At 43.9% G+C, this 19,378-nt stretch overlaps 1 protein-coding gene across 4 annotated transcripts in view; it reads right to left on the bottom strand.

Annotated features, from left to right (window-relative positions):
* The window catches only part of ANKRD6 (ankyrin repeat domain 6), a 189,242-nt gene that overhangs the window by 53,390 nt on the left and 116,474 nt on the right, over nt 1-19,378 (bottom strand). For 3 of the 4 annotated variants that reach the window (XM_059401052.1, XM_059401059.1, XM_059401053.1), the window contains exon 2: nt 12,422-12,686. In XM_059401052.1, coding sequence (XP_059257035.1) covers nt 12,422-12,541 — 120 coding nt within the window. In that variant the 5' untranslated portion in view covers nt 12,542-12,686. Of the gene's footprint in view, nt 1-12,421; nt 12,687-16,019; nt 16,039-19,378 lie in introns of those variants that run through there. The other variant, XM_059401055.1, reaches the window with a different exon arrangement.

Genomic DNA, 19,378 nt, shown 5'->3' with positions numbered 1-19,378 from the left:
GCTGCCCTCTTTCTAGCTCATGAATGCATATCACTGACCTCCAGCCTTCTCTTTGGAATGGCTGCCAGAAAATATCTACCAACCCCACACGTGCACTCTTCCTTTCTACAGAAACTACCAAGTGTCCTGCTTGGGAAGGTTACTTTACTACAATCAACCCCTTTGCATTTCTCTTTTACAAGTTTATAGAGTTTATATTAATTGGAGCACAGTCACTGACTAGTATGGGGCACAAGATAGGAAAGCACCCAGGACCCACACTTTTAAGTGATGCAATAAAGTTATTGAACCCCCTTAAGTCTGCTTCCTTATCTGTAGCAATTATGATATTTAGAACAGCTATTTTAAAAAATCAAGTTTCTGGGGACTTGCTTGTGGTTTTGCCAGAGCTTGCATGTCCTGAATTGTAATTATCTGCTATTCCTGAATAAACCTATTTTTGCTAGTAGGAAAAAAAAAATCAAGTTTCTGGAGGGATAATTTGCATTCAGTAAAACTCACCTTTTCAAATTATTCAGTCAGATGTATTTAGGTAAATGTACATAATATCATATGACCACCACAACACGCAAGATATAGATTTTCATTGTTCCCACCCTCTCAATTCCTTCCAACTTCTTTTCAGTCAGTCCCTTCCAGCATCCTGGACCCCTGTTTTCCATTCTAATAGTTTTGTGGGTTTTTTTTTTTTTTTTAAGATTTTATTTATTTATTTGACAGAGAGAAATCACAAGTAGATGGAGAGGCAGGCAGAGAGAGAGAGAGGGAAGCAGGCTCCCTGCTGAGCAGAGAGCCTGATGCAGGACTTGATCCCAGGACCCTGAGATCATGACCCGAGCTGAAGGCAGCGGCTTAACCCACTGAGCCACCCAGGCGCCCCTCCATTCTAATAGTTTTGACTCTTCTAGAATATCACAGGAATGGAATCATATAGGGTGTGGCCTTTGTGGTTTCAAATTCATATGCTTTTGACACTTGTTTATATTGTTTCCTCTATCCCTTTTTATTGCTGAATAGCATTCCTCAATGTGTCTGTCAGTTCAAGGGTAGCAGTGAGGTTTACTTGAAGGAGCTTTAACTCCTGCCAATGATGGAAGCTTGGCAAATCCAAACTCTGCAGGGTAAACTAGCAGGCTGCAGACCTCAGCAAGAATTGCTGCCTCACCTCAAGTCCCAAGGCAGTCTGGAGGCAGAACTCTCTCTTCCTCACAGGAACCTTTTTCTTTTTGTCTTCAGACCGCTAACTGATTGGATAAGGCCCACCCACATTTTGGAGGATAATCTGCCCAAGTCAAAGTCTACTGATTTAAGTGTTAACCTCAGCTAAGAAGTATCTTTACAGAAACATCTGGAATAATGTCTAACCAAATACCTGGATATATCATGGCTTAGTCAAATTACAGCATAAAATTAACTATCACACAAGATCACAAAGATTTTATCCTGTTTTCTTCTATAATTGTCATAGTTTGTAGTTCCTGCATTTAAATCTATGATCCATTTTAAGTTCACATTTCCATGTGCTACAATACATTCCCTTTTTTTGGTGTACAGATGCCCAGTTGTTCCAACACCATTTGTTGAAAAGACTGTTCTTTCCCTGCTGAACTGCCTTGGCATGTTTGTCAAAAATCAATTGACCACATGTGTGTAGGTCTATTTGAGGACACCCTATTCCGTTCTCTTCATCTTGTCTGCCTTGATTATTGTAGTTGTACAGCAAACCTGGAACTCAAGTAGTAAAAGCCCTCCAACTTTGTTCGTCAAAACTGCTTTGGCTAGTCTAGGGCCTTTGCATTTTCATATAAATTTTGGACTCAGCTTCTCAACTTCTACCGAGAAAGCCTATAATGGTCATTTATTTAATGCCAGAAGTTGTGCTCCACAGTTGTCATATCATTTAGTCTTCACAGCAACCCCACAAGGTTGGGATTGTCCTCATTTTTCAGACGAGGACAAAAGTGACCTTGTGTCCTCTGCTCAGGACTCGCTGCCTGCTACTCAGACCCCAATCTTCAGAGCAGGAGGTGGCTACTGTGGCACCGGCTGTGTCTCCTCCTGATGGCTACCACATCCAACACTAAGCACGGTTCTAAGTACTTCACATATTTAGTTGCCTAAACAATCTAATGAAGTAGCTACTGTTATTTCTTACTCATTTCAGAGGTAACCTCCCCAGGATCACAGAGGTGGTAAATGTGCTGGCATCTGAACCCAAGGCTGTCCGGTTCCCACATCCACGCTCACACCTTCCCTCTACACTACACAGCCTTGGTAGGGAATTTCAAAGTGGATACAAAACTCTGGGAATGGTGTACATGTGGCAGGGAGAAGGGATTGAGGGAGAGAGTTGGTGGTGGAAAAGCCCCTTTGGCCTAACCCCTTCCACAAGGCAGCCTTGTTCTCTCTGTGCACGGATGGGGAGGAAAAACCTGGAAGGAATGGCTGGGGCTCATGCTGGAAGGAGTAGGGACAGTTTAGGCACTGGGAAAAGGGGCAGGCCTTGCCCTAGGTATGGGCCTCAGGCTCCCTCCCAGGTCTGCTTAACTGGCCTTGACCCTGTTACTTCATGTTCAGCAAGTCCCTTTCCTTAATAGCATGACAGAGACAACAGCAAAGGCTTCTCAGAGCCACTGGGAGATTTTCATTGAGATAGTGTATGCAGAGTAGCAGTCCAGTGCTTCTACGAGTACCTGAACACAACTTCAATCAACTTGATTTTATGTTTGACGAATTACTAAGGTGGCATACGCTTATTTTAATAAGTGGAACAAGGAGCACCTGGGTGGCTCAGTTGGTTAAGCATCCGACTCTTGATCTCAGCTAGGGTCTTGATCTCAAGGTTGTGGGTTCCTGTCCCGTGTTAAAAATATAAAAATAAATAAATAAGACAATAAATAAATAAATAAGGACCGACACAATGGAAAAATCTGTAAAACAAAACTAATCATCTTCCACACCAAGTAACCCACATTAGCAGCCCCCTGGGTTCCACACATTACTCCCTGCTCAGCAAACACAAGCATGTTTGCAAAGAGAACTGGATTTGTTTTTTAACCAAATGACATCATACTGTACCCATCACTTGTTACCTGGCTTCTTCATTTATCAGTGGATATAACCGGTCAATATAAGTTCTAACTCTCTCAATTTCTTTGTGCATAGTATATATGCAAATATGCAAATTTACATAGACATTTCCATAAGACCTTAAGTTCTCTCTTTTTCCTTCCTTCCAGCCCCTCCTTCCATACCTCCATAAAGCACTGCCACGTGGCCACCTCCTCCCTCAGTTTTCAGATGTTCCCTCTGCAGTAAACCCTGGGGGCACGCTCTCTGAACAAACTCCTTGAGGCCATGGTCTGTACTCCTAAGTGTCTCAATCCCTGTGTCACCACTCAGGGTAGTGGCGGGTGTCAAGTGGATATGTGGCAAATATTACTTCTATGAATAGAACCATTTTTCTTCCTAACTACATTTGTATCAAGTAACCTCTGTCCTTTGCTTTGGGAGGAAACAAAAGCTACAGTGAAATATCCCAGGACCAGCTTCCTGGAAGCTCTGCAGAAAGATCCTTCACATGAGGATTGCTAGAGGCTCACCACCCTTGCTACATGATCGGTGCTTGGTGATGAGATACACAGTGTTTATCCAATAGCAAAATAACTACTGGTATTGAAATAATGAAACTAAGTTGTATGGAAAGATTTTTAACCAAAATGTGAGATGACTGTGGAGAGAATATGTTCACGTAAAACCAAGGCTTTCTTGAAAATAAAAAAAAAAAATCCCACTTTCTGTTTTAGTGCCAAATATCTCAGGCATTATCCAACGGTGGAACAACTTGAAAGGACAGAGGAGCGAGAAAATCAGGAGGCAGAAGGGGCTGTGCTGGGCCACCAGGAACTTGTAAAAGGGAAGGTATGTGAAGGAGTCAAAAGAAGGGAGAATGGCTTGGGCTTCTGCTTGAGGACTGAGTCAGGTGCCCTCCATCAACAAAGGTACCATGGGAAAAGGACTGGGTTTAGGGAAGGGCACAGGGTCATTGCTGTGTATTCAAATCTGAAGTAGTTGTGAAGAACCCACGCATCATTCAGATAAAGATGCCCATGAGGGCAGCCCAATGGGTGGATCAGGAGATAGAGAGGAACAGGTGCCTGGCCAGAGCTCGTGAGTTAAGGTGTGTGTGCAGAGTGACAGCAGATGAGGACTGAGAGCCCCAGGGAAAGCCAGCTTTGGAGGTAGAAACAGCAAAAGGAGTTGGAGGAGGCAGTGTCAGAGAAGAAACCAAGAGGCAGAGGATCAGGGAGCCAGGGGAGCTGCATTGAGGTGGGGGGGGGGCGACATCTCGCAAATTCTAGCTGGGTTCCCCAAAACAGATCTTTTCCCCCCATCTTGTTCACTGGTATAAAGTAGGCACTCAATACTTGCTGGATGGGTGAGATAACATAACCCTAGATAAACCTAGGGTTAGGGTTAGGGTTGGGATTGGGGTTAGGTGAGAGCAGTGCCACAGAAGCGAGGGGTCAAGAGCCAAATTACTGGGAGATCCTGAGCTTCCACGTCTAACAGCCAATTTACTCCAGGGATGTTTGTGACTCAGGATAATCACTGTCCTTGTCAGATTTCCTGTTCTAACTGAAAATGTGCTGGTCAATACAACACAGAAAATAATGGGTCTTAATATGAAAATTGTGCAAACAGCTAATCAGAGTTTTCAATGAGCCTCTTAAAACATGACTTACAAATTTTTGCATGTAGTTTCTACCCAATTCCCAACTCCCAATTCCATTAACTCTGAGGACTTGTCCTGTGCACAACTCCACCCCTACTTGGTGGATAAGGTATTACAACCACACACTATTAGCTATCAAGCAAAATCACCATGAGAACAGAAGATACTGCCCTTGTCAGAGCCCTGGTGTAACAGAAAGGACATTTACCTGGGAGCCAGGAGATCCTGGTTCTGGTCTCAGCTCTGGCACTTTCTAGCTTGTACCAGTCCCTCCCCTTTGGGATCCTCCCCTTTCCTCACAACTCTAAAAGAAAAATCTGTCTATGTATATGTCACGGGGTACTAGGGCTGAGCAACACAAATGTGAAAATCATTTGCAAGGTGTAACAGGTTGCACCCATGTGCAAACCATTACTGGGATACTGCTTTGTTAAAATACCTGGGCAGCTGAGGTTCCAGGCAGGAAAACATTGGCAGATTATATTCACCATGTGCAAGGTGACAAAGAAGATATACTAACAAGAAGTAGCCCACAGGAAGTCCACAATCCAAAGTTATAAGCCACATGGTTGAAACATGCTGGCTTAGAGCAAGGACCCTGGAACCAGATGGCCAGGGTTTGAATCCCAGTCCTGACACTTTCTAAGTGGTTACCTACCCTCGTCTTACCTCAGTGTCCTCATCTGTGTGATGAAGATAATGAAGGTGTGGTGAGGTTCCCACCAGTTAATCACTGAAGAGTTCCTGTAAGAGGAGTTTTGCAGGAGTAGTTTGCACTATCTAAGTGCGAGCAGTTTACACTCAACAACACTATTCCCTTCCTTCAACGTGGGCCTTACTGTGTGAATCCTGTGCTGGGCGCTGCATATGTTGCGCCCACTTAGATTGCATAAGGGTGGCGACTCACATTCTCACACTTAGCCCTTGTGTAAAGCCTTGAAGTTTGGGGAGGAGTCTGAGGCGCCTGCCTGGCTCAGCTGGTAGAGCACGTGACTCTTGATCTCGGGATTGTATGTTTGCGCCCCACGTGGGATGTAGAGATTATATAAAAATAAAATGTTAAGGGGTGTCTGGGTAGCTCAGAGTCGATTTAAGTTTCTCTCTCTTACCCATGAGCACGTTCTCTCTCTCTCTCTAAAACAAATAAATCTTTAAACAAATAAAATCTATCTATTTATTTGACAGAGAAAGAGAGAGAGAAAAAGAGATCACAAGTAGGCAGAGAGGCAGGCAGAGGGGAAGGGGGAAGCAGGCTCCCTGCTGAGCAGAGAGGCCAATGCGGGGCACCATCCCAGGACCCTGAGACCATGACCTGAGCCGAAGGCAGAGGCTTAACCCACTGAGCCGCCCCAGAATAAAATGTTTTAAAAAAAAGTTTGGTTAGCAATTTGAAAGTCATGAAGTGAAGAAATCTACCTGCGTCACTGACTCTCAGCCAGTGGTGATTTTGCCTCCCAGGAGACACTTGGCAATTTCTGGAGACATTCCTGGTTGTCACAACTAGGGAGAAGGGGGTCCTACTGGCATCTAAGAGGTAGATGCCAGAGATGCTGCTCAACATTCTACCACGCATAGGACCAATTCCCACAAGAAGAAATGGGTGACCCAAAATGTCAATGATGTGGAAGTCAAGAAACCCTGGCCACATTAACAAGTAGGTAATAAGCAGTGGAGCAGGTACCCGTACCAAACTCTTTGGATTCCAAATCCATTGCTCTTCTGGGCCAAGCACAAAGAGATGTGGGAGATTAACTCAGACCCAAGTCAGAATGTTAGTCTGGGGGTTGTTCTGAGTACCCAATAGAGCAGTATCCAGTTATTAGAGAAACCAAATGAATGGGCAGCATTTCACCAGCTGAGAGGAGAGAGAGTTCCATGCAGGCTACCTCTTTGAGAGGAACTGACTGATCTAGGTTCCAAATGAGCAGGCCTTATAGGAGCAGAGTGGGCACATAATGCTTTTCGGGAGGTCTTGCAGGGAAGAATCTCCCAACAGCAACTACTGTAAGCTCAAGACAATAAAATACTGCCTTCAAATTTCTGAGGCAAAATCATTCTCAGGTTTCATACCAAGTTGTCACTTAAGTGACAGGTTAGAATACCAAGTTGTCACTTGGGTGACACATTAGAATAAAGATAATTTTTTCAGACATGCAGACTCTCAAAACATTTATCTTCATGTTCCCTTTCTTTGGAAGTTACCAGTCACAAGCACCACCAAGGTAAGGGTGACATGGTTCCAGCAAATGGAATCTAGCACAGGGGTGAGGTGAAAGGAATTCTCAGGATGACTCTATTCAGGCAGAACTAGAGAACAACACAGATCAAACTGAAATGGAAAGATGGATGGTTCCAGAAGGGATATCTCAAGGAAAAAAAAACTGACAAATACATGATGGGATTAATTATGGAAAATTGTACTAAGAACTGCTTTACAGAGTTGTTGGATGGTAGCATATTCAAACTTAATTATAAGTTTGAATACAACTAAACAAATAAAAAAATCAAGGCAATTATGAAGTCCAGGAAAAACAGCAAGTTATATAAAAATGGAATTGTAATTAATTATAGTATAATTCTTGGCTCACCAATTAACAGCAATTACATAATCACAGTAATTATGCATCTGATCAAGACTGTGATATAACTAGATTGAGAAAGTATGGAAGAGAAAGGGGCAATAGATTATGTCTAAAGTTGATCAATCTCTCCCATGCACTCATTCTCAGGAAGACATCACAGCTGTGCTATTCAATACAGTAGCCAACAGCCACATGTAGCATTTTAATTTTAGTTAATTAAAATTAAATTTGAAATTCATCCACAAGCCACATTCTAGGTACTCAATAACCATGTGTTGCTACTCTAATAGACAGCACATATACAGAACATTTCACCATCACAGAAAGTTCTGTTGGATAGTGCTATACTAGAAGGTATATCACATCAAACCAAGGAAGTAAACCAAGAAAGAAAAAACATGAGGAGATCCACATAGATGAAAGTGGTAAGTGAAATCCCTAGGATAATAGTGAAGAGTGACACTTGTCAGAAGGCCCTAAGGACCACCAGTCTGGACTGAAATAGGGGAGGGGGCTCCAGAGAACATCTCTCCAAAGAGACTCAGTGGAAAGACTACCTAACATATCAGAACATCCAGAGAGCCGATCAGCAACTGAGTTTTAGGACAATTTGGGATATGTACACACAAAATCAAGGAAACAAATACAGGACAATTATTAACATTAGAAAAAAAGGAATTATTACAAAGAAAAAGAAAGGAAACATAATGATAGTACGTTCTACATGGTTCAACTATAAATAAACTGGTTAAGGGGCGCCTGGGTTGCTTAGTCAGTTGAACATCTGATTCCTTTTTTTTTTTTTTTTTAAGATTTTATTTATTTATTGACAGAGAGAACACAAGCAGGCAGTGGATCACAAGAGAGGGACAGGCTCTCTGCTGAGCAGGTAGCCCGATGCAGGACTCAATCCAGGACCCTGGGTTCATGCCTGAGCCGAAGCAAGATGCTTAACCGACTGAGCCACCCAGATGCCCCATGAATGTCCGATTCTTGATTTAACTCAGGTCATGATCTCAGGGATCCAGCCCCACTTCAGGCTCTGTGCTCAGCAGGGAGTCTGAGATTCTCTCCCTCTCTCTCTCTTCTTCTGACCCTCCCCCTGCTCTCTCTCAAATAAAAAATAAATCATTAGTATAAGCAAATAAATAAACTGGTTAACTTAATGTAAATATCAAATGCTGATGCCACCTAAGTAATGACAAAACTATACTTGAGAAGGCAGACAGGCACATGTGAGAGCAGGGAAGAGAAAGAAAGTTAAATCTTAGATCATTGGTTTTCATATCATTACAGGAACAGATAATGCTTAAAATGGAAAAAATCAAGATTGGGCAATATCAGGATATTATTTAGGAATGTAAACATTAAAAGAAAATACCCAAAAGACTTGAAAGTAGTTGGCTATGGAGACTCAGAAATGGAATAGAAACATAGTAAAAGTATTTGACACTTCAATCTAGATGTAGGTACAACATAAAAATTAAAGTAATACCTACTGTTTTTTAAAGTTCTCATTTTAATTCACTAGTTAGTATGCAGTGTTCCATTAATTTCAGATGTATGATATAGTGATTCGGCACTTCCATACCTCAACCGGCAAATGCACTCCCTAATTCCCGTCCACCTATTTCTCCCTTTCCCCTTCCCACCTCCCCTCTGGTAATCTATTTATGTATCCATCCATCCATCCATCCACCAATCCATCCACCCATCCATCCATCCATCCATCCACACACAAATATATGTAATCTTCTAAGGCTGAATAATATTCTGTTTTATATATATATATATATATATATATGTGTGTGTGTGTGTGTGTGTGTGTGTGTGTGTACATCTTCATTACCCATTCATTTATCATTGGATACTTGATCTGCTTCCATATCTTGGCTACTAGAAATAATGCTACTATAAATATAGGGGTGCATGTATCCTTTTGAATTAGTGTCTCTTGTATTCTTTGGGTAAATACCCGATAGTGCAATTGCTGGACCACAAGGTAGTTCTATTTTTAACTTTTTGAGGAATCTCCATTCTGTCTCCCACAGGGACTGCACCAGTGTGCCTTCCTCCCAATAGTACAAGAGGGTTCCTTTTTCTCCACAACCTCACCAACACTTACTGTTTCTTGTGTTGTTGATTTTAGCCATTCCAACAGGTGTGAGGTGCTATCACATTGTGGTTTTGATTTGCATTTCTCTCATGATAAGTGATGATGAGCATCTTTTCATGTGTTTGTTGGCCAACTGTATGTCTTCTTTGGAGAAATATCTATTCAAGTTTTCTAACCATTTTTAAATTTGATTATTTGTTTTTTGCCTGTGGAGTTTTGTAAGTTCTTTATATATTTTGGATACTAACCCTTTATTAAATATGTCACTGGCAAATATCTTCTCCCATTCCATTGGTTGTATTTTAGGTCTGTTGATTGCTTCCTTTGCTGAGCAGAGCTTTTTATTTTGATATAGTCCCAACAGTTTATTTTTGCTTTTGTTTTCCTTGCCTCAGTTGATATATCTAGAAAGAAGTTGCTAAAGCCTAATGTCAAAGAAGTTACTGTCCGTACATTTTTAGGATTTTTATGGTTTCAGGTCTCACATTTAGGCCTTTAATCCATTCTGAATTTATCTTTGTATGTGGCGTAAGAAAGTGGTCCAGTTTCACTCTTGTGAATGTAGCTGCCCAGTTTTCACCATTTGTTGAAGAGATTGTCTTTTTCCCACTGTACATTCTTGCCTCCTTCATTGATGACTAATTGAGCATATAATTATGGATTTATTTCTGGATTTCTTTTCTGGTCCATTGATCTTGATGTCCATTTTTTTAAGACTTACATATTAATTTACTTCAGAGCAGTGGGTGGGGGCGGTGTAGGGGGATGGGGAGAAGCAGAGGGCAAGGGAGAGAGCAAATCTCAAGCAGACTCCCTGCTGAGCATGGAGCCTGATGCAGTGCTCGATCTCATGACCCTGAGATCATGACCAGAGCTGAAACCAAGAGTCTGATGCTTAACTAAATACGTCACCTAGGCACCCCATGTGTCTACTTTTGTGCCCGTACCATACTATTTTGATTACTGCAGCTTCGTAATATAACTTGAAGCCCAGAATTCTCATTGCCTCCAGCTTTGCTTTTCCTTTCCAAGATTGCTTTTGCTATTTGGGATCTTTTGTGAATCCATACAAATTTTAAATGGTCTGTTCTGGTTCTATGAAAGATGTTGTTGGTATATTGATAAGGATTATATTGAATGTGTACATTGCTTTGGATAGTATGGACATTTTAGCAGTATTTTTTCTTTCAATCCATGAGCATAGAATATCTTTATAATAAATATATATGTGGTTTTAGTACCTATTCCTGGCTCACAGCTCCCCCAAATCCTTGGAATTTCCTAAGTGATAAAAGCAATGGGAGCATCTTTTGTTACAGTAGTTTGTCATTTGTCCTCAGTTCCTGAAATAGCTCCAGAGCCAAAAAAATGAAAGAAGAGTGTTCTTCATAATAAGCACCTTTCAACCACACCTGAGTTTTTGTTAATGAGTAACTTTTGGAAAGCCCCTAAGGATGGGGGCTGGTTGCCTGGGGAACCAACCTTGATTAGAGGGCTAAACTCTGTCCCATTCCCTGACCTCCAGGGAGAGGGGTGAGGCTGGAGGTTGAATGTCAATCAGCAATCACCAATGAAGCCTCAGTGAAAATCCAAGAGAATTCAGCAATCTTCTGGGTTGGTGAAGACATGGAAGTGCTGGGAGGGCGGTGCACTCAGAGAGCATGGAAGCTCCGTGCTCCTTTCCTCATACCTTGCCCTACGTCTCTCTTCTAGCTGGCTTATCCTCAGTTATATCCTTTCATACTGAACTGCTACTCTAGTAAGCAAAATGTCTTCCTGAGTTCTGCGACCAGCTCTAGCAAATTAATTGAACCCAAGGAGAGGGTGGTAGGAACCTTTGTTTTATAACCAGTTGGTTAGAAGCACAGGTGACAACCCTTACTTGGCGACTGCATCTGAAGGGGCGCTGGGGTGGGGGAGGCACTCTTGTGGACTGAGACCTTAAACTGTGAGACCTGTGGCCATCTCCAGGGAGAGAGTGTCAGGGTTGAGATAACTGCTTGGTGGTGTCAAAATAGCACACATCAGAATCATGAAATATAGAGACTGCAGAGGAGTAACTGAAACTGTATGCCAGCCAACCTTTGCCACCAGTGGTCAGCCACTCTCATTTGAAAACGAAACTTTGCTTCTCACCGCAGCTCCATCTTAGGGAGCCTGGAAAGTCGGTTTGAAGCCAGACTCTGCAGGTACAAGTAGCAATTCTGTAATTCAATAGTTGAAGGACCCTGAGTAAGTAACTTTTATGATTCTGTGCCTCAGTTTCCTCATCTCTATAGTGGGGATGAAAAAAAGAACCTTGTCTAGAGGACTGTAAAGTCCTTAGAGCAATACCAAGTGCTCAATAGGCATTTTTCACCAGCATTATCTTCTCTTTGTATTCTAACTTGTCACTTAACTCTGCAGCCTGACCTTCCTCTGTTTTGCTACAAAACCGCCCCTTGGCCAGTATGTCCTCTCATTTCCCACATATTATCTGTTGGTGAGGGGTAAGCAGTGTCCTCTAAAGCTTACCGGACATTTTTACTGACCCATATGAAATGAAAGCCCAAAGAGATGGTGGCCATCATCTGGTCCAAGCCCGTTACTGTACAGACGGGGCCAGTGAGGCTTTGAACAGCAGATGGGCTGCCCTGTCCATAAGCTGGTCTAATGTGATTATTGTACAAACATTCTCCCCAATAAGTTTTTGTGCCCCAATTTCTCCAGTGAGATCTCTTGTCCATTTAACCAAAGAAGTAGATGAGAAAAAGCCACCCTGTGATTTTAAAGACTGTTAAATGCTAATTACAAGCCACTCCATTTGAACGATAGCATTGAAAGCATCTTAATCCCCCTTCCTTCTCTCCAAACTGCCATCACTAGAGAAAACAAAAAGCCAGTTCTATGAAAGCTTCAAACCAAACTGAATGGTTGTACAGACAATGGTTATTAAGAGGTAAGCTTTTTCCCAGGGAATGGTTAAAGCGTTTCCCCCCTTCTTGTTACCTTGGTAACTGCTACCTTGGCGCCCTTGTTGATGAGCTGAACCACATTCTCTGCTTGGCCTTTGTACGCAGCTATGAGAAGGCGTTCTGAAAGCGCAGCGACCGCATCCTGCTGGCTCATGAATTAGGAGAGAAAGAGGTTTTCAGGAACGCAGTAGACAAGTTCCTTCGGCTCAACACGATGCCACTGGCCCAGGCAGGCACCCACGGGTAAAGATGCTCCTGAGCGTCAGAAGGTGCCTTTATTACTAGGCCATTTTGGGGACCTAGGGATCACAAAACAAAGTTGTCATTAGCACCACTCAGCATACAGCACGGGCCACACCTCGTCTCTCTGATTTCAGGGCATTTGCTGGGGGCTCATGGCAGGGGACAGAAGCTGGGCAAAGACGGGACAAGCACGAAGCGCATTCTGCACACCAAAGCTCCTGAACCTGGAAACAGAAGACAGCAGAATGTGCCAATCTCCCGCCCTTCTTCCTGCTTCAGGAACATTCTCCAGAGGATTATAACCAAAACTGTGAGGTCTGTTCTGCACTTCCATCCTAGGTAACAGGGACCTGATATAATCCCATCAACATTGCGGGGTTTCCAGGCCTTCCTTTGGCAGGTGACTGTACTGTGTATGATCACAAAGGGCCTTGGGACCAAGTTTTGTGGGTCCGCCACGGCTAACATGCTGCTTCTGCTGGCAGGTGAAGGTGTGTGGACCACACCTCACAGAGACCCTGAGGACTGGGTTAAATCCTTGGCATTCTGTCCCAGCATTTACTGCAGTTCTTTTGCTTCATCCTTGTCTCAATGTAAACAGTGCAGTTTCCCGAGTTCTGGGATAGATGGAGAACTGCGCGCAGGCCCTGGCCATCTCCCAGTCCCAATTACTATAGGAAAAACCCACTCTGGGAACAACAAAGGTGCTACGAACACTGACAGTGTACACTGCCAGCTGCACCAGGAGGGGCTGGTGGTGGTGGTTCCGAGCTTAACAGGAAATAAAAGGGCCTACCAAAACCACCTAGGGGGCTTGAAGCCACACTCAGAGCAGTGATCGGGAGGTAGTGACTAGTAGTCAACCTCTTCTTTCCACCAAATGGCAAATGAACAGACTTCTAAAGACTGACTCCTCCAGTAGCCCTGGACCACCATTAGAGCAAACCAAAGCCACTGGTAATTGTGTCAAAAGTAAAGGACTCAGGGCTCCTGGGTGGCCCAGTCAGTAAAGCACCTGACTCTTGATTTCGGCTCAGGTCAAGATTTTAGAGTCCTGGGATGGAGCTCTATGTTGGGCTCTACACTCAGCAGGGAGACTGCCTGAGGTTCTCTTTCCCTTCTCTCTCTCTGCCTCAACCCCACTCAAACGAACTAAAAAAAAAAAAAAGCCAAACTCATGCACCCTGGTCTGCTCATTGGAAGTGCAACAAACCTGGAGAAGGAATGTTCCAAAGCAGAAGACTCCTGTTAGTCACGGTTAAAGGTCCCTGGACACACCAGAAATCTTGACTGAATGAACGAGCCAATGAAAGAATAACATTGAGACTCAAAACAGAGAAACAGAGCTAGAAATGCCACTGGAAATTCCCAGGGTCCCCCTGAAAGACAAGTTTGGGCTCTATGTTTTCCAGACTGTTCCACTGTTTAGAGTGGTTTGTTTTTATAAACATTGGATATACTGTTCCTCTGTTCAGATAACATGTGGTACCTTCAAACCAGTAATACTGAGCTTCTGCTCCGTTTGTCCCAATACTGCAATATGAGCCACATATGAGCTGTGGCTTCCTAAATACTCTCCCTCCACAACCACATTCTTCCACTTAAACTCATTTGTTATCTTCGCGCACTCAACGGCCACCTTCCCGTACCCAAACTTTTCTTGCAATGGGTATCTGAATGTCTCAACTACAATAGCCCAGTTCATACAAATACTATGATCATGACTAAAATTTCACACATTTTACTTCATAGCTTAGCTCCTGGGGCTAGAGATGTCCTTTGTGCAAACTCAGTGCAGCCCATCAGCCGAGGTCATGGCCTGCAGACCAGCAGCGCTGTCCAGTCTCCCCAGCAACAGACGCTGGGTCAGCAGGCCCACAGTACACGGACAGCCACTCCCCTCCTAACCCAGACAATAAATTCGGCTCTCAGACACTTATTGCCATGGTTGCAGGCTTCTGAGATAGCCTTGTTTACATAATTACCTTTGGTAAAGAGCCCTTTGCAAATCCAGTGCACATTACTATTCCTTTTTTTTTAAATAGAAAAATATTACAATTGAAAAATGTTGGCCAAACAGAATTTTTAAAAATTTACTATTTTTATTTATTTATTTATTTATTTAGCTTTGCCGTTCCAACTATTTAAGAATGACATGTTCCCCACTCTCCACTCAACCCAACCCCCTTCACCATGGCCAATGCACAGCCTGCCTGAGGCATGAGGCAACTCTGGGACATGTTGCTTATAGGGGTATGGATACTCCCAACTGGAATTGCACAGAAAACTCCTGCAAAATCAGGAACAGAATCCCAGGGTTCCAGTTACCAGTCTGCAGATAGCACCATCCCTTTGTGCTTGGGCATCTCAAGTTCATTCTCAATTTAGATCCAGCAAGAGGCTCACTGGTAGGGCCTCCAGCATTCACCTACAGTTGTATTCACACACAGGGTGGTGGGAAAGGATCAAAGTGAGCCTTCTTTTTGGCTTCCTTTCTATACCTCCATCCTTCTGGAGTAAGGGCATATTCAGCTTCTGTCTGACACCTCTAAACTGACAAATCAGACCAGGCAGAGGCGGGCTGAGGGAGAGCTATGAGGAGGATGGAGGACCCCAAAAAAGGAGTGGGGGATGGGAGGAATAGAGAGGTGACAATCAGTCTGCAATCGATGACTTAAACTCCACTGCCCACCTGTTGGGTGCCCGGGCTGCAGCAACCCCATGCCCTCATTAAATCTGAGCCGCCTCTTCCAAGTAGATCAGCTATCATTCAAGACACTTCCCACTGCCGGCGGTGAGGAATTTCTTCTGCCCCACATTTACCAATCACATCCCTCTTTGTCACAATGCTCACTTTCACAGGGCTCCAGAGAAAAATATTAAATGCAAACATGCTTCCAGCTCTTTAAGCAGAAATGAAATAAATCCATGATCATAAATATTCAATGAGCATCCTGAATCCAGAAAGGTATTTAGGTTCCTAAGAAAGATCTCCCTCCCTTCTCCCAGCCCACTGCCCCGTTTTCACTGCATTCCAATTTGCCAATGCTTTTTTTCTCTCATCACGAATGCCAGAAGGCCATACAGCTGCTTGGTCTGTGATGCAATCTGTTTTCTTTTTATAGCAAAAGGTCTGGGAGGTTTGCTTTTGCTGTTTTCTTGAGGATTTACCACAAAGTCTCCTGGAACCAATATCCCCAAACCACTACAGTTTCCTAACAGACAAAATATTCTAGAAGAGACCTGCAAACAGCCAGAACCTTATGCACAGCCCACCCAGAGACAGTCCACAAGCACCCAGAAGCAGTGGTTAGGGAGCACTATCAATTACAATAACTCGCTTTGCACCTACTCCTCAAAACCCTGTAGCGAAGAGAGATTGTACTCACATCCAGGGGTCTGTCCTCCCCATTCTACATGGTGTCCTGCTGCTGGGTAACTGCTGTCAATTCTTCCCTGGAGAGATCATTAGCTTCCTAGGGTTGTCATGCTCAGTGGGTATGCAATGATTTACTTGCCTTTTTCCCTTGAGCTTCCTCTGCCAACTCTGGCCAAATCACATCTAAAAGCTTATTAAGACATCCATTCAGCTCACAATGTCTTGCTGCTTCCTAGTCTGCTCATCATAGCTTCTGAAAGTCTTGGGTCTTCGGGTCTTGTCGGACTGCTCCCTTCCGCCGGCAGAGGACCTGTAACACTGCCCTATTGAAGAGTCAGGGAATAATTCACAAATGGGCGGAATGATTTTCAGTGATGCTCAGATGACAGAGAAACGAAGTTTGCATCTGCCAGCAGTCATGCCAGGAGAAGAGATGAATGTGCATGTCGTAAGGGAGGGAGAAGGCAGGCAGAGTCAAAACCTGTCATGAACTGCCTTTATGGTAAGAGGGAACAGCAGAGATCCAGATACTCCTCCCTCCTAGGCAGAGAGTTCCAGCACTGTGACTGCAGCAGCACAGGAGTCAAGGCGCTGGGAGAGCAGCTGTTTCAGTGTTTTGTAAGCCCAGAGTTTGTCTCACAAACGCTCCTCTAAACAGAGTCTCTGCGGAGAGGGGGAAGGGAGGAGACAGGGAGCAAAGCTGTTGAGTTTTGACCGAGTGTCGTCAATGGCCCTAAACATCACAGGGGTGTCCTCCAGACCACTTGATGAAGCAGCAGGAAACTAACTCCCAACTTGAACAGTCATAGAAAGGAAGAAGGTTTTCACTTTGACTTGAGCCATCTTATCATTTTTCCCTTATTTTGAAAGCCAGAATTGTTGGTCCTAAAGGTGGGAATATTACTCAGCCTGTGTAAACCCTCTAAGCACCTTCCCTGCTCAAGGCCTTGCCCCTACTTCCTTGAGGGTAGCAGTTCTTATGGGCAACAGGCTGAGATTCTGCTTTGGCAATTATTTGGCTTATACCAAGGGAAGAACAGCCAGACTCAGGGCAGTGCATTACAGAGAGACTGAATTCCACTGGGGAGACAAGGTGCCAGTAGAATGATAAGCTTCTTTTTAATACACAGCAATTGTACTGGTTTATCCTAAAGTGATCATTGCTGGGATACTGCCATCACGGCCTCACAAGTGAGGTCAGAACACAGAGCAATGTGACTCACTCCCTGCTCTAAAGAAACTGGCCCTGATAGGTCTTACAGAAGCCCCAAAGACCAGATGCCAAATGAGAAAAGCAAACCGAATGTGACTGAGGTACAAAGAAACAAGTGGTTACTTTTGTGGGACATTTCCTTCTTCTGAGAGTACGTACCCCACAGGTAGGGACCCTCAACATAATATTATCAGTGAGGACAGTACGACTATGGCTGTTCACAGAGACTGGGGTCCCCAAATGCTATCTGCAAAAGACAGGGACAAACAGGGGCAGAACACCTCTTGAGCGAGCCCATGACTCATTTTACACACCTCACTGTTGCAAAGGAACAGTGTGCTTATTTCTGGTGCCACATGAAGTTCAGGACTTCCGAATGTGACAGTTAATGAGTTGTTGAAATAATCACCTTCAAAGGAGGTTTCCAGAGGCTGTTGCAGTAAAGGCTGAAGAGTGACATCTGGAAACCTATGACATGCTCTACCATCAAGGAAAGCAGCTAACACACATAAAATTAGTATCAGAGCCCTAAGGATATCACTGAATAAAGTTATGATTGACAGAAAGCTTGTGGTATAGAGACCTCTTCTTTTTACATGGGACAATCATTGCACGTTGACTGCCCCGTGCTGCTAGATCACCAGAGCCCCCAAGCTGGGGCTACCAAAATCACATATACTGACACCCACGTGCTCAAAAGCCACACCAGGTCATCACTGAGCCTTCTTTCCCTAGACAAGTTGATCATGCCCCCATCTGTGCTCTTACAGTCTTCTGTAAGCTCCTGTTATAGGCTGAGTTGTGTGTCCCCCACCCCCTGCAAATTCCTATGTTGAGGCCCTGACTCTCAATGTAACTGTACTTGAAAATGGTACCCTTCCGAGGTAAATAAGATACAGTGAAGTCATAAGGACGAGGCTCTGATCTGTTAGGATTGGTGTCTTTATGAGAGAGACGTTAGAGACGCGATCTAATCACGATACTATCTGCCCTCCCACACCCATTCTCAGAGGAAAGGCCATATGAAGACAGAGCAATAAAGTGACTACCTGCAAGGCAGAAGGAAAGTCCTTACCAAAAACCAAACCCTGCTGGACCCTGATCTTGGACTTCAGCCTTGAGAACTGTGAGAAAATAAATTTCTATTATTTAAGCCACTCAGTCTACAGTATCTTGTTCTGGCAGCTTGAACTAAGACAACTCCCCTTACGGTATAGTTGCTCACATGGGTTCAAGGTTGATCTTCTAAACTCCTTGAGGACAGGAACCCTGTTTTGGTTGTCTTGTATTCCAGTGCCTGGTGTACTTCCTGGAATATAGTTAGCCTTTGAAGTCTGTTAAGTCAATGACAGGAAAACTAAGAACTAATTGCTTTTTCTAGTCATTAACTCGTCTGTAGGAGCCTGTGGATCTCATGAGAAAAACAGGAAGTGTCTGCCAATTCAGCAAACCATTTTCTCCTTCCCCCACAGATGAGGCAGGCTATGGCTCCTGAAACTCCAAGAGATAATAAATGGACGTAGTCATTCTCCTCTCTTCCTCCCTCCCCCAAATAGAGGACAACGGCTCTTCCGGCTCTTCTGGGGAAAAGAATTACCGATCTGGAGAATTACCAGTCTGGCCACAGACCCTGCAGGTCCGTCAGCACCACAAGCCTTGGGCCACACCACAGCCACTCAAGAATTTTCTTTTTGCCATCCTCAATGCCTGTTGGGTAAAACCACAAAGGCTAAAGACAAACCAAAACAAACAATGACAAATTATAATAAAACCAATCCCCATGCAATAGTCTACCTTCCACGCATATGTTTCTCCCATCTACTTTTTTTTTTTTTTAAGATTTTGTTTATTTATTGGACAGAGAGAGACATGGCTAGAGAGGGAACACAAGCAGGGGGACTGGAAGAGGGAGAAATCAGGCTTCCGGTCAAGCAGGGAGCCTGATGTGGGGCTCCAACCCAGGACCCTGGAATCATGACCCCAGCCAAAGGCAGATGCTTAGTGACTGAGCCATCCAGGTGCCCCTTCCACCCACTTCTTTTTTTTTTTTTTTTTTAAAGATTTTATTTATTTATTTGACAGAGAGAAATCACAAGTAGGCAGAGAGGCAGGCAGAGAGAGAGAGAGAGGAGGAAGCAGGCTCTCCGCTGAGCAGA

The sequence above is a fragment of the Mustela nigripes genome, chromosome 5 (assembly GCF_022355385.1).
Source record: "Mustela nigripes isolate SB6536 chromosome 5, MUSNIG.SB6536, whole genome shotgun sequence".
NCBI classification, from domain to species: domain Eukaryota; kingdom Metazoa; phylum Chordata; class Mammalia; order Carnivora; family Mustelidae; genus Mustela; species Mustela nigripes.
The sequence above is the reverse complement of the archived record's forward strand: the minus strand, read 5'-3'. Positions and strand labels throughout refer to the sequence as shown.